We start from the raw sequence: 25,391 nt of genomic DNA, 5'->3' as shown, positions 1-25,391 counted from the left end.
ACAACAACTGGCTGGCTTTCAGTTCTTCAAAAGACGTTTTTTTGGAGACAAACTTCTGGGTAGAAATTCAACAGCCTGCATAATCACGGCACTTTTAAAATGCAAAATAGTCTGAAACTCTGATTGATTTCCCAATGTCCAAGGACAAGCAACCAAAATGCCATTTAAAGGATAAAAACCAATAACAGAAACTAAATGTTTTTTTCCAATATTCAATTCATAAATGCATTCAGTTCAGGACAAAACACTCACGTTTGCAACTAAATGACCAAGCAGCCCGTCAGTCAACATGAGCTACTGTCCAGTTGGTTTTATACCAATGTGATAATGGATTCAGGAAATTCTGTATCGATAGTGTGTACTATGTAGGGAGGCTGTAGTCCTCAGGATGGGTGGCCCGGGTTCGAGTCCGACCTGTGGCTCTTCTGTCCCTGATTTCTGACTCTATCCTTTGTTCTGTTTCTATAATAAAGGCATAAAAAGCCCCAAAATAAATCTTCTGTATCAAGTGAAGCTATTGATCACAGCGCTTAAACCCACACTACATAGGGATAAAATTTGTGATAGGCAGGACTTATAAATCAGGCTGAATCGAAATGTGCCCAAACAGGAGGGGGACCACACGTCATCCACAAAAGACATGAGCGTGAAGATATGTCTGGTCCATTAGATTCAGTATACACACAGTTCAGTGTTTGATAGTATCAGAAGTCATTCTCACCTCGTCTGGCATTACGGGCTCTGAGGATCGACTGATGGCTGACACCGGCTGCGGCTCGTCCAGCGTCTCGTCCAGCTCGTTGTCAGTGTAAGCCCCGCCCTCATCTGCTGTGTCTTCATAGTCGCTGGTCAGGCGGCTGTCCATGCTCAGGTAGTCTGCACTCATCGCCGACAGGTAGGACATGCGGTCGTCATGGAGATCCAGGTCCTCCTCTGAACCATCCAGCTGAGGAGAGATAACACATACTCAGTGTCAAAGTATTTAGAAGATTTGCACATCTTAGTCAAGCTCACATGATGTAATACTGGAAAAAATGTCAGATATGCTGGACTCACCTTGCCCTCACACACCCACACAGCTCTGTCCTGCTGCTCCTGAATGGAATCTTTCACACTGCCGTACCACGCGTCGTTAGCAGAGTTCAGGTCGATAGTTGCTGAATGTGCACAAAACAAAAAGAAAAGAAAAAAAAAAGTGAGTCAAACAATGTGTAAGATATGTAGGCAGAGAGGAAGAATTAATGAAAGAAAGAAGACAGGCTCTGACTCTGCTGCATGGATTATTAACTGTCTGACTTTCTGAGAGTCTAACACAGTCTGTTGTAAGAATGCAAAGCTAAGTTTGTGGATTACTCATCCTTAAATCAAATATCACCACATAGCATGTACTCCAGTGTTTTAGATACTTTAAGATGAGTACACTCCAAATACACAGAGTCATAATTTAAAGTATTAAATTAAACTCCCTGTTGACATCTGCTTCTGCTTCTAAACAAATCCTTTAATCTAGGTTCACTGTGGTTAAGATCTCTGATTGTCTCCATCTGATCTGATCTGAATTGCTGCAGAAGATCGCTTCTGTGAGACAGCCATGATACAGCTGCAAATACAGCTTGAATTTCTTCAATATAAACCGGAAACATTCATTACATTGCTCTCTTCAGGCCAAAAGACCCCTTTTGATAGAAACTGTCATTTTTATCCTGCAGAAGACAGGAGTTGCTTGTCTTCTGCTGCCTTGATAAGTTTGTTTAATTGTTTTGTTGTGTGTGTTCCAGACTTGCCATTTAAAAGCACCAAAGTCACACTTTAAAACAAACAGATATCAGCAGTGGTAAACAGACACGTTGATGAAAACTTTAAGCTTTCATCAATGGAATTAGGGTTTCAGAGAGATGGATGTAACAGCTGTTTATGGTTAAAAGAAAAGATTTGAACTTTGAGATCCAAGTGGAGATCCTGTCAACAATCTGAGCCTGTCGTACTTCTTAATACTGCATTATTGCAGGAACTTCAATCGTAACACATACAAGTGAAAAGGTGCGAGCACGTCTTCCTCAGCTTGACCGACTGCTCGTAAAGTTTGCGTGCACTGCGGCTGGATCCGGGCATGAGACGGTTCCTCATGGTCTTGACGCCCTGCTTGCTGTCCGGGTTCAGGAAGACCACGATGGGATACCATTGGGTGTAGTTCAGAGTGTCCACAGCTTTGGGAGTCACATCCAGCAGAGCATGACGGTCCTGAGGAAAGAAGAGGAGATGGGTGAGTGTTAGATGATGAAACAGTTTTTTAATAAAGCTGCAGTATTTTTCTAGTGTGTATCCTACCTGTTCGATGATTTGTCTGATGGTGTTCAGTCTGACGACTCCAGAGGATTTCTCACTTCCTGCATCTTTGGGCTCCGTTTCTGAGAGGGGGAAGACATTATTCAAATTTTCAGAATGAGGAACATGTGCAGGAATGTGTCATCCTTATGTACTCTTAATATTCAGTGTGTTACCTACACATGTCATACAACACTACCAAACACAAAGTGCAACAGCACAACTTCAAAGAGGCAATGATAAAAGCACTCACTGGCAACCACAAACTCATTGGGCATGTCGTTGGCAAGTTTTTCATTTACAGCATCAGAAATGGGTCCAAATATCACAACGGGTCTCCTGAAACCAGCTGGAAGAAACAGGAAACACAATCAAATCCATTCACGAGGTAACAGGGACGAAACAAACATAACAGCTGAAACCTTTGAGCGAAAGAGCAAAGGGCAAAAAAAGATCAGATTTTGGGTACCTTCACGTAACACCACTCTCTCGTAGGCGGGGAATCGTGTAGTGACCGGGGCTGCACTCAGATCCTCTCTGCTCTTTCTTAAGTCTTTCTTCTTCGCAGCTCTTTGACCTCTCAGCCTCCAGAAGTCACCTCTGTCGTTACCTGAGGCTGCCCGAGCAGCATTCTGCACGTTGGACATTTGTTCTGCTCTATAAGACGGAATATGAAACATATCAGTCAACATAATGTCTAATTACTGACTCTTTGTTTTCTTTGAAGTTTTAACTTTCTACTCTGTCTGTTTAGTAATGACTCCTGATAAATGTGAGCCTTTCATCTCTGCACCGTAGAGCTGAAAGTATCATCAACACTATCATTACTTAGGCAAACATATCAATTAATTTTAACAACACTTATCCATCCATGCATAACAAGCAGAAGCAGGACACTGCACACACCTGCTCTTATTGGGGATGATTCCTTTCTCCAGCAGCTTGTTGTCTTTGTCAGAGCGGATAGCCAGCCAGTTGCCCAGTTTACCGTCATAGAGCGTGTCAGTCACTTTGAAGATGTCTCCTCTGCTGAAGGGAAGGCTCTGAGGAGCCTCCTTCTCGTACTCAAAGTGGGTTCTGATGAAGAAAGAATCGCCTCTGCCAGACGCCAAAATGTCCTTGTACACTGAAGAGTGAAACAATGCTGAATCAATCACAGTTTTATTGGATTTGGTTTACAACATGGCTCAATACATCACGGTTTGTTTCTATCATTAGCATATATATTTCTTCCCTTTAGAGCTTTTGTCATACACTTGGCCATTAGCTGATTCAGCAGTATTAAATTATGCACCTTTGTTCAGGCTGCCACTGTACTTCTAAAAGATGTTTAAAAAAGTTGAAGCTTTGTCAGATCAGAATCACGTTTAATGCTACGCAGGTTTAAACATAGAAGGATTTTTTCCCTGTTGTTTCGGTGCACATGTTTTCATTCAAGCTTGTGCAAAGTTCAAAAATCTTTATTGCAGACAAAGTCGCTTCATTTGGAGATTCAGGTTTTGTTTTCATCTATAAATAACTACAAAGAAACATTTGTGATTTGTTGTATTTGCAGCCATAATCTATAGATAACAATACCTTCAGGTTTGCTCTGAGCCAGAATGGTAACATCTTCCCCTTTAGGAATCTCCAGAAGGTAGAGGACAGCATCCTCACGCACCATGCCTCTGAAGTCAATGTTGTTGACCTAAGTTAGACAAAAAAACAGAAAAGACTCAGCATTAAAAAGATAGCATTACTATAGAGAATACTGAAATAAAGGTGGACTGGACATGTATGAAGAAAGGATTAGGAATAAGACAGCAGAACTCCGGCTCTTGAGTTGATAAAAGGCTGATTACTTCTTGTTAAGCCCATCTTGAACTGTTGAACCCAGAGACAGCACACAATAATCTGTTAGAGGCCCAACACATTGACAGTGTTGGTGTGATAGCAGATTCTCATCGTGCCTTTCTCTTACAGATTTGTCTTTTAGATTTTGTTTATTATAGTATTTTAATTTAGCCTCCCTTAAGTTTTTTTATCTTATGTTTTTTGTTACGTTAAATAGATGCTGTTAGTGTAAGATGAGGATCCATTTCACTATCAAACTCTTTGTTTTTATCTGCATATAAATAAAAGAAGTCTCACCTTCATGATCTGGTCTCCTGTGCGAAGGCCCTCCTTCTCAGCTGCACTGTCTTCCTGAACGCCAGCAATGAAGATACCGACATCATTCCCTCCGGCCAGCCTCAGACCCACGCTGTCTCCTTTCTGGAACTGAACCATCACCGTGTTCGGCCTGGTAAATAAATACACATTATTATATAGAGTTACAACAACAGGAAAGGACAGAGAGAAATGCATGTACAGAGAGAGTGATAATCAAACAGATGTGAGATCAGTGTGAATGGGAAAGATCGTTCATAAGATACTGACCCGTATACATCCTGGTCCTCTATGCTCGGCTTTAGCAGCACCTTCGGGGGCGCGTAAACCTTTGGGGCTACATTGTGTGCTGGGACTTCTGAAACAGAAAACGAAACAAGCATGTTTATTTACTCTGCTTCTAAACACTGGTTAATGATCAAAGCGTGATATACTCAGAGGAGAGACGCATGTCTACCTGGAGGTGTTTCTGAGCGTGGCTCCTCCCTCTCTGCCTGCAAAGGGGGCGTGTCTTCAACAGCTCTGTCGGGCGCTCTGAATGGGGTTGGCATGGCTCCCATTTTTGCCAGCCTATTGGGCGGGTCTTCCCTGGTAACAAAAAAAAAACATCAATCATATTTGAGATTTTTTTTAAGGATTATTTTTGGGCTTCCATATCGTTATTCAGAAAAACAGTATACCTCAACCAGCGTCACCAAATAAGAAAATTTAGGCAACCTTTTGATCAACTGATGTAAACACAGTAAGTTCAACGAGAATCATTTAATATTAATCCTCAACCAAAAGCAAAACAAAGCCTGAAAAGATGCTGTGAGCATTGCTACCGTTCAGTCAGACAAATCCGTCGTAGTATATTGATAATTTAAATATTCATTGCAGCAGAACATAGTTTGCGTTTGGCGTCTAGGCTCCGACCTCATCTCTCCTCACAGTTTGAATTTACATGCAGATATTTGAGGATCGATTGGGATGATATCTTAAACCCCCCCAGTCAGAGTCTGCTGGGGTGGTGAAGCTCAGCGAGTGCAGTACTGGTGCAGGTCAGAGCTGGCAGTGAAAGAGCAGAGGGAGAGAGTGGGAAATCTTGCATCTTAAATAGAGTTCTATTTGGAAGGAGGTGTTGTCAGGTGATAGTTTAGAATGAGGCATGTCAAGTGTGAAATCAGTGCAGCTCGAGTGGCTGCCTGAACTAGCCTGCAAGCGTTTTTGGAAGATACCAACTTAATTTGAAATGATCAAATACATTTACTTTGGAGGATTTCAATAACATGTAACACCTGTTGATGGCGTACATTCGGAAAGTGTAATACATTTTCAACATCAAGAACATCAAGCATATTTGTTTGACAGTCCCAATTTTCATAGGAGCCAAATATCTCCACAAGAAAAGTTTCAACACTGAATTGGATGTGCAAAGTTTCAATAGTTATTTCAAGCATCCCTAGATCATCAAAGGTTCAGAGTAATAAGGTGATGCAACAGAGGCAACTCTCCGCGCCAAAGCTCAAGCTTGATGTCACTTGAATCACAACCTAGGAGCTGTGAGCAAAGCGTTTTTTGGTTTCTGTACAACCTTCAGTCCTGAAACATGTTTTAATGTAAATCATATCTTTAAAAAATGTGTTCTCAAAGATGAGAGCAATGATCTCTTCAAATTTGTCAACCCAATTGCAGAATGGTTGATGAAACACAAATATACAGTTGTTACAGCTCTTGGTGGATGCAGAGAAATTCCTCCTCATTAATTTAATGTGAAGGATTGGCTAAGCTTCATGGAGCACAAATCAACATAATCCTGCATTATCCCCATTTTTCTGCTGTATTTAACACACAGAGAATAAAAACACGGGGGAAATATAAGCCGAGCTGGACTCTTTGATCATCTGAAGATTGTGCTCAAGCGTGCGAGACTCAAATCAAGCAATTAAGTCTTCAGGTGGGAAATATCTCCTTTCCCTTGCAGCAAGATGTAACAGCAGCTTACCTGGGCTTGTCTCTGAGCCTCTCATTGGAGGAGTGGGAGGAGAGGTCGGAGTGATGCCCTCGCCTGTCATCCTGCGGAGAGTAGGAGCGGTACGATTCTATTTCGGAGATATCTGCAACATAACAATAAAAATATCTGAACCGAGGTAATTAGCATTCAAACTCGCCTGACAGAGTAAAATGCTTCATTTCTCCTTGATGCACCTGTACATTTTGAAAATTACATAATACAAACAGCCCACAGGTTATGGACGCAAGAGAAGAGAACAAACACACAAACACAATGGTACCAAACAAATGATGGTTGCATAACTAAAAAAGTAGACTAGCACAGTAATTGTATTTAGAAACAGCAAAGACGATCTGGATTTTGAAACCATGCAGGAGATTTTGATTCTGCTTCGAAAAAGAAAAAAGTTGTGCTTGCATTTGCAATGATTGGATCACGGCAGGGTTGATTGAAGCACTTCAGGTGATTTGAACCATGCAGAGCTTTAAATCCTGGACTCATTCACACGCACACAATCAGTTCCTATTGTTAAAGAGATCTCTCCTCAGAGTGATCCTGGACGGCAGGAACCAGAGGGCTGCGGCGGTACGAACCTTAAAATAATGAAAATTCTGTCATATCCAATAGCAGGATTATGACGACGGATTAGATCACCCTGCCTGAGGGGAGTGAGCACTTTCACACAAGCAGACACACACACTCTCACACACACAAACAGAGTCCCAAAACAGACAAAGTGGGTCACAAGTCTTTCGGCGATCCCCCCCCACCTCCCTGCAAACATTTGGTCAGCGAACAATCCACTCACACCACTTATCTAGATTAGCCCTGACCAATCAGAGCAGCACATCTGGTCATGTGACACTAAAACAGGTATAAAAGAGTGATGGCGGTGGTCAGTAATGATGACAGTTTGGTGGATCTGTGGTTAGCTCATGGTGCCGTGTTGTCGAACACATTAAATATTCAATAAAGCTGATGTGTGAGTAAAACGTTTATTTTATGAATGAGACAGGTTTGATGGACAAATACAACAACAACAACAACAGCAGAAATGTTTCCACAGTTGATAAGATGAAGTTCATATGCAGTGGGTTTGTATATGATGATGGTGGCCAGCTGTGTCTTTACACTGGATAGGATCTGCTGCTTTTCAGATTCGAGAGACTCTCACCATCGAGCTCAGAGTCGCTGTCGACCATCGGGGGGACTCGGATCAGCACCTGCCGTCTGTCTCTCTGCACCACCAGCTGCAGCTTCCCACGAGACTTCTCGATCAGCTTCCCAGCGTCAGAGAGGGACAGGTTTTCTGTCACTGTGCCATTTATCTGACCCAGAGAGAGAGAGAGAGAGAGAGGGGACATAAGGGGAGAACGTCAGGTGCTTATCACTGCACTAATGACTTTAAATAATACAACAGGATGACCTTAAGTCTTTAAGAACTGAAGTATTGCTATGAAGACAGAGAGAGATTCTAAGTGTTTTAATTGATGTTGGATGCTGCTTTGGAAAAACATCCCCAGCTTTAATTCTGTTTTTTTTAAAGAGATCACAAAATCCTCACAGTCTCATGTCTAGTTTTCTTATTTAACAGAAAAGCTGCTAAACCAATCAGAACGCATTTGTCAGACTTAATGAAAACAAAGAGAACTGAGCTCACGATGCCTGTCCTGACATCTTTACACAGGCTTCTAGTTACCTGTTATATAGATTTAAAGATGGTTTACAAAGTACTCAGTAATAACCAACAAATGAACGTGTGATCTCATTGAAATTACAAGTTATAAGGTCCTAACACCTTCAGGAAGTAGTTAGTTGGAAATAACTGTCTACACCAAAAACTTAAAAAAAACAACCTCAAAGTTAAAAATTCCCTTAATTAATTAGTTTTCTATAAAACCAACAATTACCTTGATTGCATTAAGGGTAACGCACAACTTCACTCTTTCCTGCTTTGTATTGATTCTTTTTCATTTAAAATTATTTATTTGAATCTAATCTAATTCTATCTTTATTAATTTTTCAGTCCTTTTTTTTGTTTTTTTAAGATTTATTTTTGGGCTTTCTGAAGAGAGAGAGAGAGAGTGTGGGGAAAGACACACTGAAAAGGAGCAAGAGCCTCGACTACAACCCGGGCCGCCCGCCTGGAGACCACAGCCTCCACAATGGGGCAAGCACACCAAGCACTGCGCCACCATCATCCCCAGTGTTTATTTTTTATACAGTGTCATTCCACTATTTCTTTCTCTATGTAAAGTTCCTTGTATGAACTGTTCTGCATTTATAAAGCTACCTTGCCCTCCCAGACTTTGCAGTTGTACCACTTAGACCAAAGTGGAAGACTAGTCTACACACATTTTGACAAGTCAGTCCATAATTCATCCAGCAGATATGCAGAAGATTTTATTTGTTCAGTCTTTGGAGTGCACTGATTTGGTGTATCATGTAATTGTAATTTGGGTATCTTTGGGCTTTTGATGTTAACAAGACCGAGCAAATAAGAATGAGAGAAGAATTAATGATTATATGCAATCCACATTTTTAGAGCTTGTTTGCTTACCTTTAATATGATGTCACCTTCCTGGAGATTCCCATCTCTGCTGGCCAGTCCTGTGCTGGTCATCTCTTTGATGAAGAGCTGGCTGCCCAGACGGAGGCCATACTCTAAGAAGAGAGGAAGAAACTGTTAGTATAGTATAGTATCAAAGAGGTTATTCAGCCCATATCAATATTACAGTATTCTTGTTCTCCCCTCCTCACACTCTCAGAGGTCTGTTTCTGTAAACGCTCTTTGTACTGATCTTTTTGCTCTCAACATTTTCATGAAAGCATTCTTATCATAAAACAGTCTAGCAGCACTGACAGCAGTAAATGGTAAAAACACTGAGTCGTAGCTCACCTTCGTTGGGTCGGTTCTTCAGCAGCATCACATTTAAGGGTTTCTCCAGCGGCTCCAGGTCCCGAGCAGGGCGGGACAGAGGGATGGGCATTGCTGCAGGTGACGGCGTACGGTCCAGGCGGTCTCTGCTCCCACTCTTCCTCAGAGGCTCATCGTGCTTTCTGGGGTCAGCGGGTATATGTTCACGCCCTCTCTCGAAGCTGTGGTCTCGTCCACGACCTCGTGCCGGGCTGTTGGTGCGGTCAAGTGTCCGCTCGCTGCGGTAACGTCGGTCTGGGCTGAACTCCCTGTCCAGGGCTCTCTCACTGCGATAGCGCCGATCCGGGCTGCGGTCTCGGGGCCTTCTGTCTGGGCTGTAGTCCCGGTCCAGCATGTGCTCGCTCTTGTAGCGGCGATCCGGGCTGCGTTCTTTGTCTAACACGCGCCCTCTGCTGCCATCTCTCCTGTACTGTCGGTCCGGGCTCAGGTCTCTCTCTGCGCTCCTGCCACGTTCCTTCCGATCATAATCCCTGTCGTAGTCACGTTCACGTGTCTGGTAGCCAGAATCCGTGTAGCCGCCTCCACCACGCTCCCTCTCCCCGCTGTGGTCCCGCCCGCCAACACTCCGCCCGCTGTACACACTCCGGTGGTCCTGGTCATAGTTGTATTCATCATTGTAATCGGTGTTGAAGACTCTGTCATCAGGGGAGGGAGGACGATTCAGCAGATTGACTGGAACTTTTCTGGGCCTCTTGACTGTCTGTTAATAAAAACAAAGTAGAACCGACGTCACCGAGATCATTTAAACAAATAAATCACTAAAATCTTTATTCTTTCATCGTTGTTTTTAACTGTTTAGAAAGACAGGAAAGGAAATACATGTAGGGAAAAGGGTGGTCAGTTTCAAAAATAGTCACATCATTACAACTTCAATTGTTTCAAAATTAAAAAAAACAATAATAGGATTCAGAAAACAAAAAAAGCTTCACTTACAATTTTTGCCACTTTGCCACACTTCCTGAGAGTATTCACGGCAAAGGAGTGGATGGCTCCCTCCATGGGGATGGCGTTCACCTGCACCACTCGGTCATTCTCACTAAACACAAAAACACATTGATGTGAGCTTCAACTTCTAAACTGAATTAAAAAAAATGTAACTGCTTCAAATGGGAGGATTCATTTTTAGAGAAATAAAAACATGCTGGACAGAACGGGGAGTTTTTCAGTACTAATCAACGTCAGCAGTAGTCACATAATTTATATTAGAAAGGTCTTTCAAACAACAGGGAAAATCTACCACTCTGACGGATGTGTGGAAAGGACAACTATGCTACATGTCAGGGTCAGGCCGTCCTGAAATGTTCTAGTTGTTGTCAGAAGGGCTTTACTGTTTTTGTCAATGGAGTCTGCTGAGTTTGAAGGCAGAAATTTAAAAAAAGCGTATCAAATTTTTTTATCATTTCAAAAAGCCTCTTACCCCTTTATATCGAGGTCTGTCTCTGTATTTATCCATTCTATGATGTTGTCAGTCACTTGAATACAAATCTGAGCCTTTCAGCTGCAAAAATAATCACTTTAAGTGTTGTACTTTGACCGGCTGCTTTGCCCATGAGGATTTAGTTTAGCCATCGCAGTCGCTGCAATCTACTGGACAGATTCCAAAACGGCAGGAGCTATCAACCAATCAATTTAAACACCCAAACATATGAACAAATAGGGCCAGGTTAGATCGAGCATCTGTCTGTATTATAGAGTTTAACTGATGGCAAACTGCTCTATAGTCTATTAATGTTTTCTGAGTGTACTGTGTGTGTGGAGTTCAGGGATTTATACTCAATTATGAAAAATAACAGCACGCACAACAACAAGCCATCAGCGGGTCCTCCCTGCAGGACGTCAGAGACCACGATGGATGTCTCTCCGCTATCCTCGTTCGGGTTGTCCCTCCCCCCTGACACTGCGATACCAAAGCCCATCTTTGGATCCTGAGAACAAAAAGAAAACATTTACATGTAGTTGAATCTTCATTTGTGTGTGTGTGTGTGTGTGTGTGTGTGTGTGTGTGTGTGTGTGTGTGTGTGTGTGTGTGTGTGTGTGTGTGTGTGTGTGTGTGTGTGTGTGTGTGTGTGTGTGTGTGTGTGTGTGTGTGTGTGTGTGTGTGTGTGTGTAGGAGAGAGAGCGGGAGGTCCTGTAATCCCTGTGGTGTGTGTGTGAGCTCAAACAGTATTATGATGGCTGTATGTGTATTGTCCGGGGCGATTACAGGGATTTTGACTCTGATTGTGATTACTGTTGTGCATAGAGGAGTCACGTATGCCGCTGCAGCAGTTCAGGGTCTGCATGTCCATCGTCTGTATGACATCTGTCGACTTCAAAATGATCTCGAGCACCCGTTGTGTCTGTACGTCAATTATACATTCCATCATGGGATGTGATTTTCTTTTTTTGGAAAGGCACCTTAAGTCTTTGGAGATGTTTTTTCGGCTTTGTGTGATTCTACCTGCCTCTGCTCCAGTTTTCTCAGATGAGATTAGGTCAGAGATTTGTTGACCCTGCCTCTTTATCCCCTCCCTCCCATCTGTACTTAAAAAAGAAAAAAACATGCACTATTCACTCCTCGGTCTCTGGCAGATGGCAGCGGAGGCAGAGAGAGGGAGAAAGTGAAAACAGAGACAGAGAAGCAAACACAGGCGAACATGAGGAGATGTGAACAGCCTCTTTTGCTCTGATATGATTATCTTAAAAAAGTATAACCTCCTGTCATTAAAAAACAGAAATACGAGAAAAATCAAATGAGTTGTTTGATCAAAATGTTTAGTGTAAATTACCTAAAAGAAGTTTTGCTGTCAGATGTCAATAAAAGGTCAACCTCTCATTAGCCAAATGAGACGACAAAGCAGGGTCTGACATGGTTTTATGAACCTGAGATGCCAAAAAGTTTTTAGTATCCGTTTAAAAAAAAGACATGAAGTTTTTCAACTGAAGTAGAAACCGGAAAATCGCCATATTAGCATGAAGGGAGTAAAAAATGAAAGCAAAGACGCTCCAGCCGAGAAAGCTGACAACTTTGTAACTATGCTGCAAGAGATGTAAGAAATTAAACAGTGTGAAAGAGGATACAAAGGTGTGTGTGTGTGTGTGTGTGCGTGTGTGTGTGTGTGTAATTGTAGAACAAATGGTTGATGGATGTTAAGAGTCTTATTCAACAAAGCTCTCATTAGTGATTAGTAGCAGAAAAAGGATAACCTTAAACCTTGTTTTAGAGTTCAAACTTGTTATCGGGGCCATCTGTTAGACCGTACTTTATTTGTGCAGGGCCTTCCCTTTTAAGCAAAGTGGCCTTGTGGGAAACAAATGCATGGGACATAGTGATTGATATGGAAAGTTCATCTCCAGTAAAAATGGGAAGAAGAGATAGACTGTGGATACAGTGAAGAGCATCTATTCTTATGGGTTGTGTTATTGTGGTTGTAGTGAGACTTGAATATTGTCTGTTTACTTTTCATAGTGTGTCTTGTTTACAGGAAGATATTTGCACTCACCAACTCCTCAAACCATCTAGTCATACATGCATTACTATACCGCACCTCAAGTGCACCTGTTGTACATGTTTTGTCTTTAAATTGTTTTTTTTAATCTTAAGCCTGGTTTATACTTCTGTGTCAAACCTAAACAGTGGTGGCCTGCGTTGTTGTATCAGTACATATTTGTGGGTTGGTGTGTCTGCGTAGCTCTGAATTACTCGACCTACAAACACTAGCTGACAGAGAGATTTCTATGCTCGTTATAACGCCAGTTGCATTTTCCGCCACATTCTCTGCTTGTTTGTGTACAGGACTGAAATGGCGACCATGGCGACTGAAACCAAGCGTATTATGTTGGAGTTAGAGATGATAAATATTGAGCAGCGGTTAATTTTACTGCAATTACTGCAAAGAAGAAAAAGAAACGAGACATCGGAGGAGATTCATGTAAAGCTTGGCATGTAATGGATGGAACTCGATAGCACTGTTAGCTCAGGCTGTTAGCCTACATTAAACAAACAGAGGTTCATGATACAAAGCACATATATTTAGCTTCTTGTCATAATAAGACCCCATTGTTTTACATGTGGTGCAAGCCAGGAGAGGAAACTGCAGACCAATGACTGGGCTTGCAGTCTGCGTTGTTTCAACGTGCTGTTAAATATTTGAGGAGGTGCAGGCCAGGCTACGTGTGCAGGCTTCTGCGTAGGTACAGGGCTACACTATGGTGTGTGCTATGTTGTAGATTTGACGTGGAAGTATAAATCAGTCTTTGGTTGACTTAAGCTCCTTGATACTTTTAATTCTTTGTATGTGTAAACCTATTTGGCTATAAACCTGATTCTGATTTTGGTTCTAGGAAGAGGCCAGATAAGCTCGGGTTCAATTAAAGTAAGCGTGAAAAGGGTTATATTTCATGTTTACTGAGTGAGTGAGTGAGTGAAATACCTGCTTTGATACATTGTTATCACAACCTCTCACTACCATGCTTTATTAGTTGGTTACCACCTATGAGCAAGGCTTTATCTGACTCTGTCAGCGTTAAGAAACAAGCCATCTCCCAACAAGGTTTCAGAGAGAGGAAACTATCTATGATTGAATTTTTAATATGTCATAATGGATTATCTTTGAAGCTGGCAGGAGTTACCGGTAAGTTGACAGCGACATGTTAAGACATACTTAATACTTTGTTGATAAAAATGTTCAGTCTCCTTCCTCGTTGTTCTGACATATTCAAAATCATTAGCATCATTGTGCAGAGCTTGATCGCCTCGTGCTAACTTAAACATTCTTGTCAGCTCAGGAACTCAAACCTTTCTATGATGCCCCCAATAAATAGAAATATTTAAACAACTAAAATAGGATATATCCTTAGGGACAGATGAAGTCAACATATTTAAAAACTAGCAAATAGTAAAAGAGAATAAATAGTAGAGAATAATCAGAGTGGGACAGCTGCTTGTAGTGAGGTTGAGAGTCAGGGGTCACACGCCTGCAGCAGAGCGACCTTTTTGGCCTAAATCTGCTTTTCTGGCTTTAGTAAACCTCCAGCACGAGACAATGAGCTCATGGTGGTGATTACAGAAGCTCATCTTGTTTGCTCTGCTCACATACTCGTACACGTGTTCAACAGTTTGGAACTTGGCTGCAGGTGTGATGTGGCACAAATTCATCATATCCATATTGAATTAAAAGTATTAAAGATGTGTATCCTTTGTCTCCCCTCACACAGGTCTCAGGTGCCAGCAAGCATCATTCTCTCTCTGCAGTCTGCACCCTGTCTGCTACAACCAAGTCGATGTACCGCCGCTGTAACTAGCTGCATGTTTCTTCTTTCAACTAGAATCTGAGTAACACAGGGTATTGAAATTATAAACAACAAAAACCGGCAATTAATTATTGGTACGGTTTGTAGTTTAGTTAACGTATTTGATCAAATGGACCATGAGCAAAGCTGTTATATCCTTTTGTTCTCATAAAGTTTAATGTTTGTGCTTTTTAAGTCAAGCAGAAACACTGGTTTGGGGTTGTATGCACCTGCCAATCATTACATTTGTGTTTCTGAGATATCACCTTCATAGAATGTGACAGTCATGAGGTCAGATTGACCTTCACCAATGACCACGGCTGCGGCTCAGCAGTAGTGTCGTTAAACTTTCTATCGGAGAGTCTGGGGTTTGATCCCCAGTTTCTGCGGACACGTGTCAAAGTGTCCCTGGACAAAACACTGAACCCCAAACTCTACTTTATTGTGAGCGAACATTTAAGTTACAGTAAAGTAGTTTAGAGTGTGCCACAGATTATTGATTTATTTGTCACTGTATGATCCTGCAACCGAGCGCACCTGAGATCGTATAGGCTGTGCACGGGGAACCATGTTAACCCAAATTGTAACTGTTTACATTCATGTAGCAATCAAGCAAATAAAGTTAGAAAATCTGATCATTTTGGAGGCTTGTCTTGCTATATGAGGAAAGCTCACATTTTCCCCCAGTTCTTAATTGATTGTCCATTTTGGAGCCATGTTGACCACATGTTTAAGGAGCATTTGTTTTCTTGTCTTTGGTGATAATCATGGAAATAAGCTGGAGTTGCATGTGTGTGTTTTGGACCTCTCTCTAACAGAGATTTTTAACGGCGTCCTCCCTGAAGGTTTTTGCTCTATATTTACTGTATTTTTTATGTGTCATGGGATTTTTACTTATTTTTGAAGTTTTATTATCTGTAGTCAATGTTCTTTTTGTTGTTCTTATTTGTTAATGGAAACCATTTAGTCTGAAATCAGCAGAAAGCTTTTTGTGGATCAACCAATGCTCGGTGGACACAGCTTAAAGTTTCCAGAGACTTTTTTTTAGATTTTGCTGGTTAATACACAGAGCTAAAAACAGCTTAAAATGTGATTAAGTTATGAAGAATACGCAACCAGTGTCTCATTATCTGTCCTTAGGTTTTCACATTTTTTAAGACTTCAAATTCAATAATACATTGTGTTTTATAAAGACAAGACCTCCACTATTTTGATGATAGAAAAAAAAAGCCATCTGCATTCATATGTTGCTGCTGCGAGTGAAAATTAGAGAGCCGCAGTGGTCCCTTCAGATTCAAGGGTCAATTCAACTGGATTACAAGAGATAATTGAGGTGGAATATTTTGAAGTTGGTCTATATCTCTGTATCTCTGGGGACAACTGAAGACACTGTCTTTCACAAAAACGCTGCATAAATTGCCCAAATATGTTACAATGTTTCTGAGCCGAAACGATTTATTAAGTAATAAGTTAGCTTATATTTTTTTGATAATTGAAAACAAGAAATTACCAGATATTTGGTGGCTAGGATTTCTAAATTTCTCACCAATATTGGATGATTTATACTATAATTTCATTGAAGTTTAGAATTCTGGTATCTTGACAACCCTTTTATGTTCATTTAGTAAATATGGAGCAACAGGTGCATTGATCTGGAGAAGTGTTGAGGCAACCTGATGAATGTTATTTCAATATTCTTACATCATGAGGCGTTTTCGGGCCGCAGGAACTTTTTCATAGTTCTAGGAACTGTTGGAAACTTCCCCCTTTTTTAGTGATTCCCCATCGCAGGAACTATGAACTATTTTACTTCCTAGATCCTCGTTTAGAAGAACCTTTTTAGCTCCTGCTTCAGAGCAGGTACTCTCTCAGCACCATGGCGATGCGAATTCAGACAGAAAAAAGCCCCCATGTTGAGAAGTCCCTAGAGGATAGTTCCTCTTCAAAAAGTCCCCAGAACAGTTTGGTCTGAAAAAACCTATGGTGTCTCCATGTAGCTCTGTTTTCCTCTCCACATACTTTTGATGTTTGTAGCTGCTTAATGCTACACCACTTTAACAGTTATATAAAGATATGTTGGAAGCTCATCTAAAGGCTAATTAAATATATTTCTGAAGTTCAAATAAATAATTATTACACCATTGCATTAAAGTATTCTGGCTCTCATTCAGTGGACTGGGGAATGTGTTTCATCTGACTGCAGCGTATCAAACCAATAATTTAAATGCACTTCCTGTGGGTATAACATCCCCACTGGCCCACAGCCTGAGGTTTACGACTGAAATGTAAACACTGGGAATGACATGAGCTGTGGTGTGTTTCAGTGTAGATGGACTCACCCTCTGCAGGGTCACAGTGTACTGCTCCCACACGGTCTCCTCCATGGCCGGGTTCTGTGGACAGAAAGAAAAGATTACCATGGCTACCTTCATTTGACTGGACAGATTAATAATGTAATACATGATGTAACGACAGAGGCACTTCATTAGCCCGGGCTCTCATTACACAACGAGGAGCTCTCAGAAGAACAATAAGGGGCCACAGCTGGCTGTTTACAACAACGGGACTTTTGGCTCAGGTTGATTAAATATTGAGGAAGACACTTGAACATCTCTTGGCTTCCTTTAAACAAGCACTTAATTCAGGATGAAGGGACTCCTTCCAGACTGTTCCACAAAGCTGCCAACAGGTTGTATAAATCAACCTCCAGAGATGCACCTGTTAAACTTCAAGTGATTTAGCAACCAAAAAACCAAACAGCTCGGCACAGTGTAACGCTGTTACTGAGAACTGCTTTTATTGCAAATCATGTTAACAACCATTTTTGAGGAACTATTAAGACTCAAGAAATACAGGAACCCAAACAGACGTCTCAGAGTTTTGACGTCAGAGTGAAAACACCTTAAAAAAATATCAAATGGCATGAAAGTAAAAGAAAATACTTTCATTTGAGAGGCTGAAACCACTTTCTTCTTTAATAGTTTAAAATAGACGAGGCATTCATATTCATAAGTTCCTGTTTAGTGATCAATAATCTAATCAGTCCCTCCACAAGTCCCTTCAAAGTAAAAGGCTTTACATCTTGTCTAATAGTGAGTCACTTCCTCTTTCCAGCAGAGAACAAGCCTCTATTCTTCCACAAAGATGTTTCAACTGTGCAAAATGTATTTTGAGTTTGCAGTTAAGTGACTAATCAACAATCCCATCACCCCATCACACTTTACGATGCACAACATTCTTTAATCAAATATTAATTAAAGAGAGTTAAAGTGGAATTACAGAGTACTGAAACGCAGACAGACATAACCTTCATTTCTTTACAACAGTACCACTCAGCTCTTCACTTTTAAAATTTCATCTTTTCCAGCTTGAGTAATTTTTGTAATCTGCTTTCAGATCAGTGACTGATCAGCAATCCAATCCGTCCATTCAATACATCTCAATGAAGTAAACATCAGAAATGTTATAATATTCAAAGACCAACAAGATGAGGTTGTTTTCCAGAGTTTAAAAACAAACCCTGCTTCAATTTCTCTATAAAAGATGAATCTCTAAGTCACAGTTTTGATTTGACACACAACAACATTAGCTGGTTTTAAAATACCATCGTTTATCTGGATCTGAAACTATCATCTTTAAACATTTGATGCCACTTTTTTAAGTTGAGGGTTCCTAATTTACAAAATAAAAGTCAACTCAAACACATGCAAATGATTTCTGAAACACATAATTTAAGACAAACAATAGCACTGATGTCCACAAACACACGTCCAGTCAGGTCCAGCTGCCTGACCGAGACACTCGCCGCCTTACATCTGAGCCACAGTAGCAGAATCAAACTCACGAGTCCCTGGAGGATACGTATGGTCTTGACCGCGTGGGCCCATTTCCTGTGCAGGCTGAGGACGGTCTTCATCGCTTGTGTTCTGCGTCTCTTCCAATCTGCGTCTCTCCCTGCTCACCGCCAGCGGTGCTCTGGCAGACTGATGTGCGCCACAGCCTCCTCCATGGTCACAGCTGCACAACCACCAGCAGCTCTCTTCCTGCATCTGCCCGCCTGCCTGCCTTTGACGTAAGAGGGATTCTGCTGGCCTACATTCAGCACAAATCCCACCGTCTGCAGACAGTGTAAACATTCAGACACACCAACTCCTGCACAGGCACGCGGTGATTAAATATCCCAATGTTCATCTACAAACTCAACAACAAATCACCCTCCACACTTAGGGTGTGATGATGGCTCCTGAGATAGATCAGACTCTCCTCCAAGTTTCCCCGAGAAGATTCTCACACCACATAAAGACAAAGTCACAGTCAACGTGCTCTGAGTGCAAATACGACTGACTGAGAATCACAATGGGTAGGATTTTAAGTAATGGGGATTTTATTTTTTGTTTAGTAATAAAGTGGAAAGTCAAATCTGCGTGCCGCTGACATCTCATGCCCAGGCTTAGTGAAACGGGGGCACGACTCAGACTGGCAGCTCACCCATCATAACCCACTTTTTTGATCTTCTGGCCCACAGGGGGGAAAACCAGATGACCAGCAGCTGCAGCAGGAGACCACAAAGAGCCGAGTGTGAATAAAAAAAACAGGACGAATGCTTCCAAAAACAACAAAAAAACAACAAAGAGATGGGATCTTTCTTTTTTGTGCAGCCATTAAATGTATTCTTCTGGAGTTTTATCTTAAACTTTCTAATCAGATGATGTAGAAAAACATCTGTTACCAGAATGTTCCTGAACTAAGTGACTTCCCTTGAAACAGGACAGTGTATTAGGTACACGGGCTCTAACATGAGCCATGGTCACAAAAAAATTATATTTTGCAGCTATAAAAGCTTAATTTGAATGAATACATTTGCTTGATGAAGTGCTTTATAATATCAACATAATGTTGTATCATATGTCATGCACGGATGAACATTTGACTTAAAAATAAAAAGTAAAGACAAATAAAGTATAATGTTCTGGTAACCTTATAAGTCTCAGAATATAAAAAGTACATTATTTAAAAATAAATCAAAAGTCAAAATACAATGGACCTGTTTGGTAAAATGACAAACTGGAGCTGCAGTAGCCAAAACCATCCCACCTCTCTTAACATACCTGGTCAGGATTGAGGTAGAAGTGGTGTATTTTTTGTTGCTTTAAATATACGTATTGATTCTATATGTATTGATAAAGAAAAGAATCATCAAGACATTTTCACTAAAGGACAGAAATCTGCAGCGGGACTTTGTGTGGAAAGAGGAAAAACATTAACTCATGAAAGTCCGATAAATGACTTGAAGCAAGCCATCAGAAGTTCTTGAGGCAAGGTCAGAACCATTTGAATCAGACCGTCTTCTAGTGCACTGTGATATGATTATGACGGCTGCTCGCAGGCGAGCATGTTGGATAAGTCCCAGCCTCCTGAGTGTCGGCCATTATATAACAAAACACAAAACACATTTTCCACTAATGAGGGGGAGGTTGAAATACTGGGTCAACCTCGCAGGACGGGATTTCAGAAAACTAATTATTTAGAGAATGAGATGACTCTTCATAAAACAAGAAACAGGATGTGTGAGTCGACTTTAGTTGAAAAAATATAATGAAAGAAAATGTACATCATGCAAAATTACAGTCGTTACCAGGGACACATTTGGGAGAGAATAAGAGATTTAAGTGATAAAATACAATAAAATTGATTGTTGTATTTTGACCTAAACCACAAATCAGTTTAGGATATTACACAGAAACAAGCTGTTTATTTTCTACAAATCTTTCAGATAAATGAGCCAATCAGCCTCTTTGCTAAATCTGATTATAAAGATGTGATTTAAAAGTGTAATTTGATTGAATTTGCTATAATGTGGATACAACACAATGTTAGCATTTTCCCCGACAACATAAACGTTTTTAACGGCAGCTAAACAATTAAAAAGAAAATAATCACGCTGTTATGATTTGTTGGGACTAAAAGGCATGCCTCTGTTCCTTCACTGTGTGTGTTTGTGTTTTAATAATGAAGGGGGGTGAGCTCGTCGATACCAAAAACACACAATCATGTCTTAGTGATCATCTTCAGAGAAAAAGATTTATGTCATGACAAAATCTTTTCAACACTACAGGTAAAAATTATATTGCAGGACACAGCATGTCATCAGCGTTTAAGAACATAAGGTATGTTTGAAACAGCCAATCAGCTCTTATTGGCTATAGAGCTCGCTGAGTCAGTTACAAACTGTCCATGTTGCATTTAAATAAACAGATATTTAGACAAAAATAACTCAATATGGACAGAGCAATATCAAAACAACTATCAGTCAGGAGAACAAATGAATGTTGTGTTTTACTACTGAAGCACTTACTGTGATAAATCACATTCATTGATATTCTTTAACTTTAAAGGATTTATTTGACTGTGTAAGTATATCATTTTATTTATCAAGCACAGGGTAAGACACCTTATGCCTATATGGTTAAAACTTATTCAGAAGCCTTACATGAAAAACACTGAATTTGACATTTGGTAAAAAAATTAAAAAATATGTAAATAGATACAGAAATTAAATTAGGAAAAGCTGGAAACCAAATAAAGAAAAACTGTTGCACAACATGAAACTGTGCAGGAAAATTGTAGAATAGTTAGTGCTCTCTTTAACGTGGTAATCTCAAAACTAAGTATATGTGCCTGTATAAAGTGCTGTAAAGCATTTATCATCAAAACAAAATGACTGTGTGGATACCCCGAGGTAGCATGCACATTTTGACCTGTTCTTTGTAAGGTATTAAATAACACATGAGCCAGACTTTTGTATATTATTTTCTATATTTGCTAAAGATCAATCAATTGTTTTTGATGGGAAATCTGTGAGATTGACGTGATGTTTTCCAATTAAAAAACAACCTGGCAATCCTTCATCAGGCAGTTTTACTGTTTATTTACTTCTGAAGGAGGGTCATGGAAAAGTTGCACAAGTTTGCCCCCTATCGGGAAAAAAGCGACATTACACTGTGAGGCACAAGAGAGAACAACAAAACACACCGCAACCAACTTCACAGAACAGTCATAATTAATAATTACTTTGGACATGTGTGTTCAAAGCCTTTGAGTTATAATTTTCTACGCACCAAGCAACATCCACCTTTGGCTTTATAAACATAAATATGAAAGAAATAATGACGCAAAAATGACGTTTCGACCCCCAAAAGACGCAACAATACTGTGAAACAAAGCACTTCAAACAAGTCCAGACGGTCAGACATGGCAGAAATCGACTTATCAATATGATTTATCCGACGGGAAGAACATTTAAAGAGGGATTAAGTGAATTTTAACTTGTTTTTTACAAACTAAATTAACCAATTGATACAAAGCGGGCAGCCATAGCAGGTGCAGCAGGATGCAACAGGCTTCAACTGGGAATCATGGATACTCGGGAAGAACCATTTCTCCACAAAAACACAAGAATTCAACATTTTAACAGGATTATAACAGTACTTTTACTGCTCAGCCTTTACATTTAGGAGAAATAAAGCAATGGAAGTACTTACGATGAAATACTGCGTTGCGTATCTGCTCAAAGAGAGCAGCCCCCCTCCGTTAACAGGCATCACGCACTTTGAACTGTCCCGGAGTGGTACAAAAGATTTAAACAAAACTATAACTAGTTCAGAGTTTCTGGTCCGAGTCGGACCCGGATAGAGGAAACAGCTGGATTTACAGTGTCGAAAGAGTCACAGTGTCGTCTTTTTTACTTAAAATGTTGCACTTTACTCGCAACAAGTGCGAAGATTTAAACATTCACAGCAAAAATTTGCGCCGACGACTCCCAGCTCGCTTGAGGTTAAACCAAATGCGAGTTAGGGGAGGGGGTTCAATTTAAGAGCAACTAACATGGATAACACAAAACTATAACTACGTGTTGTTAACGCAGCCTCGTTTGAATTTGATAAAGTGTCTATTTATTATAAGCCATAACGAACAGATTATAACATTATTCACACATGTATGGAGGGGTCTTTCACCTCTAATGCACCTGACATGGACTCGTCTAAAACTCCCATTGATTTTTAGGAAGCATGCTGTGAGGCCGTCCCAGACAGACGGCACAAAACACCTTATTATTTACAGTCTATGGTTTAAATAGCCTACAGCAACACGTACTTCAAATAAATATATCTAAAACGTATAAGGGCTCCTAGTTGAGAGGTTTTTGTAAATAAGGCAAATACTAAAGTCCCACTTACACATAAGGTAGGCTTAGTTCTAAATACACTAAACAATTAGATCAATTAAAGCTCCTTCACAAGAAAAAACAAACAAGCACTATGCTCCTCATCAACATTTACAACCAAGAACAAAATCAATTCTAACTTTTCAATCATTTTCTCTTAACTTGATGCAATTAGTGTAATTGTGTTTCTTATGCTCAACAACAAAATGCAGTTCGATGTAAAAACAAATGTCACCACACCCATGTACTCTTGGTTTCAGGATTTCTATCAGATTTTGAAATTGGGCTGCAGGAATTTGCTCCTATTAAGCCAAAAAAAGCATCACTGATGTTTGATTGTAGGTGATGACTCAGTTTAAAATAAGTGCTTCAGGTCATCCCAAATGTGTTGATAAGGTCAGGGTTTTACGAGCCTGTCAAAACCTTCTACACCAAACTGAGACAACAATGTTGTGATGGACATGCCTTTGCGCATGGGGGCATAGTCATGTCAACAGGGAAAGGCTCTTCAACAAACTGTTGCAGTGAAGCCTGAAGCAACTTATTGTTTTAATTATCACTGTGTGCTCAGCAATGACGTTCATTTTCACTGGAATTAAGAGGCTAAAACCATTAACACTTCAAATGTTAAGCACACAGCAGCATGTGGCTGCCTTAGTGAGCTATGTGAAAAATGTAAAGCTCTTACAGGCGAGAAGCTGAAGCAAAGGTCCTGAAAACTATAGACAACTATGTGCAGCTGTCCCACAATAACCTGTTTGTGTGTGTGTTTGTTCACGTGTGTGTGTGTGAGTAATACTATCCTTGAAAGTCTGCCCTCATCTGAAAGTTTATCAGCAGATGACACATCAGAAAATAATTCCAGCTGACCCTGAAAATGTCCAAAATCCTGAATAACTCACAAAATGTATCCGTTCCCTTTCTTCATCCACCATTATAGGAAATTATCAAAAATAACTTTCTGCCTTTCAGAAAGGACATCACCTTATCGAAATGATAAACTTCAGAGGCAGAAATGCCTCAGGAATTAAGTAATGAGAAGGAAATAAACAAGAAATTAAGGTCAATCAAATACAACTGCAACATTCACATCAACTGAAATATGCGGAATATGTCTTAAAATAGGCCATGCTTATGCAAAACAGCTTCACTGGCCTGAATAATTTGTGAGACCAAGTCATTAAAACAATGAAGCATCCAGGACATGACATGTCTCTCTGGTTAATCATCATCCGGGATGCAGGAGGCGTCATTATAGAGTAGTTAGAGCTATATAAGGAAAGGACAGAAGAATGGGGAACAACTAAACCATCACTGCTGCAGGAGAGAAGCAGCCTTATTTACAGCTTACCCACTATTGAGGATAAACAAAAATCAATCCCCCCCAACACAAAAGTGCATGCATGTTTTTTTTAAGCTTCTCCAATGGTGGGATTACAAATGAGTTTCATAAGATTAAAGTTCATGAAATTCCATCAAGACAGAAACACAGTCATCCCAGGGATGTTTAAGCAGAAAAATCACAAAAATAAATCTCAATGGCATCAGCGACGTACAGCCAAAAACACACACATGCATGAGAGTAGAACAGGAGAACAGGTGTAGTTTGAGTGCAGGCATGTTGGATTTAAACACCGCTGGGGGTCAGCAGGTCCACAGGAACAACTCTGACAACACTGAATCAACAATGACATGAAAGCAACGTACCATCATAATAGCCGAGTAGCTGCGTGAAGAGAGACGGCGCAGATACAGATACTGGGCTTCTCTGGACCAGCAGAACTTGCGGCCGGACTTGAGCAGTTCAGTGCTGGTCTGGTCAATGCCAGGCTGGTCCCTAAGAACACAGAGAGGGGAACACATTTGACAAAAACTTTACAACATGTATGTGAAAAAACTAACTTACAACATTCACTCTGCATGTGAGGTAAACCTGGAAGTAGTGCTTCGCTCACGGTGGATTAATGGAGGGTCTCTGTAAATAATATAATGAGGAGTATAGTCCAGACCTGCTTTTTTTAAGTGTCTTGAGATAACATTTGTTAACACATGGCACTATTAAAATAAAGCCTGATTGATTGAGGTGAAGTCCTATCTGTACAATAAAGGCCCAAAAAGCCTTAAAATAAATATATTTTAAAAACATTTGTAAGTAAAATCTGGAAACTTGCTTGAGTAAAGTTTAAACACATTTTTATTTTTTGTGTAATTTTAAATGAAAACTATTTTTTATTTGTCCTTAGTTCCAACTTCTTTACTATGCTATAATAAAGATTTAACAAAGAATTAAACCTGTGATACATCACACACTTGCAGCTGCAAAATTGAATACATTTGTTTGTTTAATTCAAAACAGCATTTAAATTTGTAGAAAAAACATGACTGCCTTGAAGGTGCTCAAGTAAAAATATGTGAATAACTCTACAGCATGCATTCATAACTGTGAGCTGCAAATGATAACAGTGAACAAATTGTACTCAAGAGTGTGTCCT

General features: G+C 40.3%; 1 protein-coding gene across 9 annotated transcripts in view; it reads right to left on the bottom strand.

Moving 5' to 3' along the window:
• The window catches only part of tjp2a (tight junction protein 2a (zona occludens 2)), a 36,142-nt gene that overhangs the window by 2,620 nt on the left and 8,131 nt on the right, over window positions 1-25,391 (bottom strand). For 5 of the 9 annotated variants that reach the window (XM_061061513.1, XM_061061507.1, XM_061061509.1 and 2 more), the window contains exons 2-20: window positions 24,607-24,736; window positions 17,015-17,068; window positions 11,205-11,329; window positions 10,338-10,440; window positions 9,366-10,104; window positions 9,027-9,130; window positions 7,641-7,794; window positions 6,458-6,569; window positions 4,931-5,061; window positions 4,744-4,831; window positions 4,456-4,606; window positions 3,904-4,012; window positions 3,232-3,451; window positions 2,795-2,982; window positions 2,579-2,674; window positions 2,329-2,408; window positions 2,031-2,241; window positions 1,057-1,157; window positions 722-946 (exon numbers count right to left, since the gene is read on the bottom strand). In XM_061061513.1, coding sequence (XP_060917496.1) covers window positions 722-946; window positions 1,057-1,157; window positions 2,031-2,241; window positions 2,329-2,408; window positions 2,579-2,674; window positions 2,795-2,982; window positions 3,232-3,451; window positions 3,904-4,012; window positions 4,456-4,606; window positions 4,744-4,831; window positions 4,931-5,061; window positions 6,458-6,569; window positions 7,641-7,794; window positions 9,027-9,130; window positions 9,366-10,104; window positions 10,338-10,440; window positions 11,205-11,329; window positions 17,015-17,068; window positions 24,607-24,612 — 2,997 coding nt within the window. In that variant the 5' untranslated portion in view covers window positions 24,613-24,736. Of the gene's footprint in view, window positions 1-721; window positions 947-1,056; window positions 1,158-2,030; window positions 2,242-2,328; window positions 2,409-2,578; window positions 2,675-2,794; window positions 2,983-3,231; window positions 3,452-3,903; window positions 4,013-4,455; window positions 4,607-4,743; window positions 4,832-4,930; window positions 5,062-6,457; window positions 6,570-7,640; window positions 7,795-9,026; window positions 9,131-9,365; window positions 10,105-10,337; window positions 10,441-11,204; window positions 11,330-17,014; window positions 17,069-18,519; window positions 18,674-22,216; window positions 22,499-24,606; window positions 24,737-25,391 lie in introns of those variants that run through there. The other 4 variants (XM_061061512.1, XM_061061515.1, XM_061061511.1 and 1 more) reach the window with 4 other exon arrangements.

The sequence above is a fragment of the Labrus mixtus genome, chromosome 17 (assembly GCF_963584025.1).
Source record: "Labrus mixtus chromosome 17, fLabMix1.1, whole genome shotgun sequence".
NCBI classification, from domain to species: Eukaryota; Metazoa; Chordata; class Actinopteri; order Labriformes; family Labridae; genus Labrus; species Labrus mixtus.
This window is presented reverse-complemented; position numbering and strand designations above follow the sequence as displayed.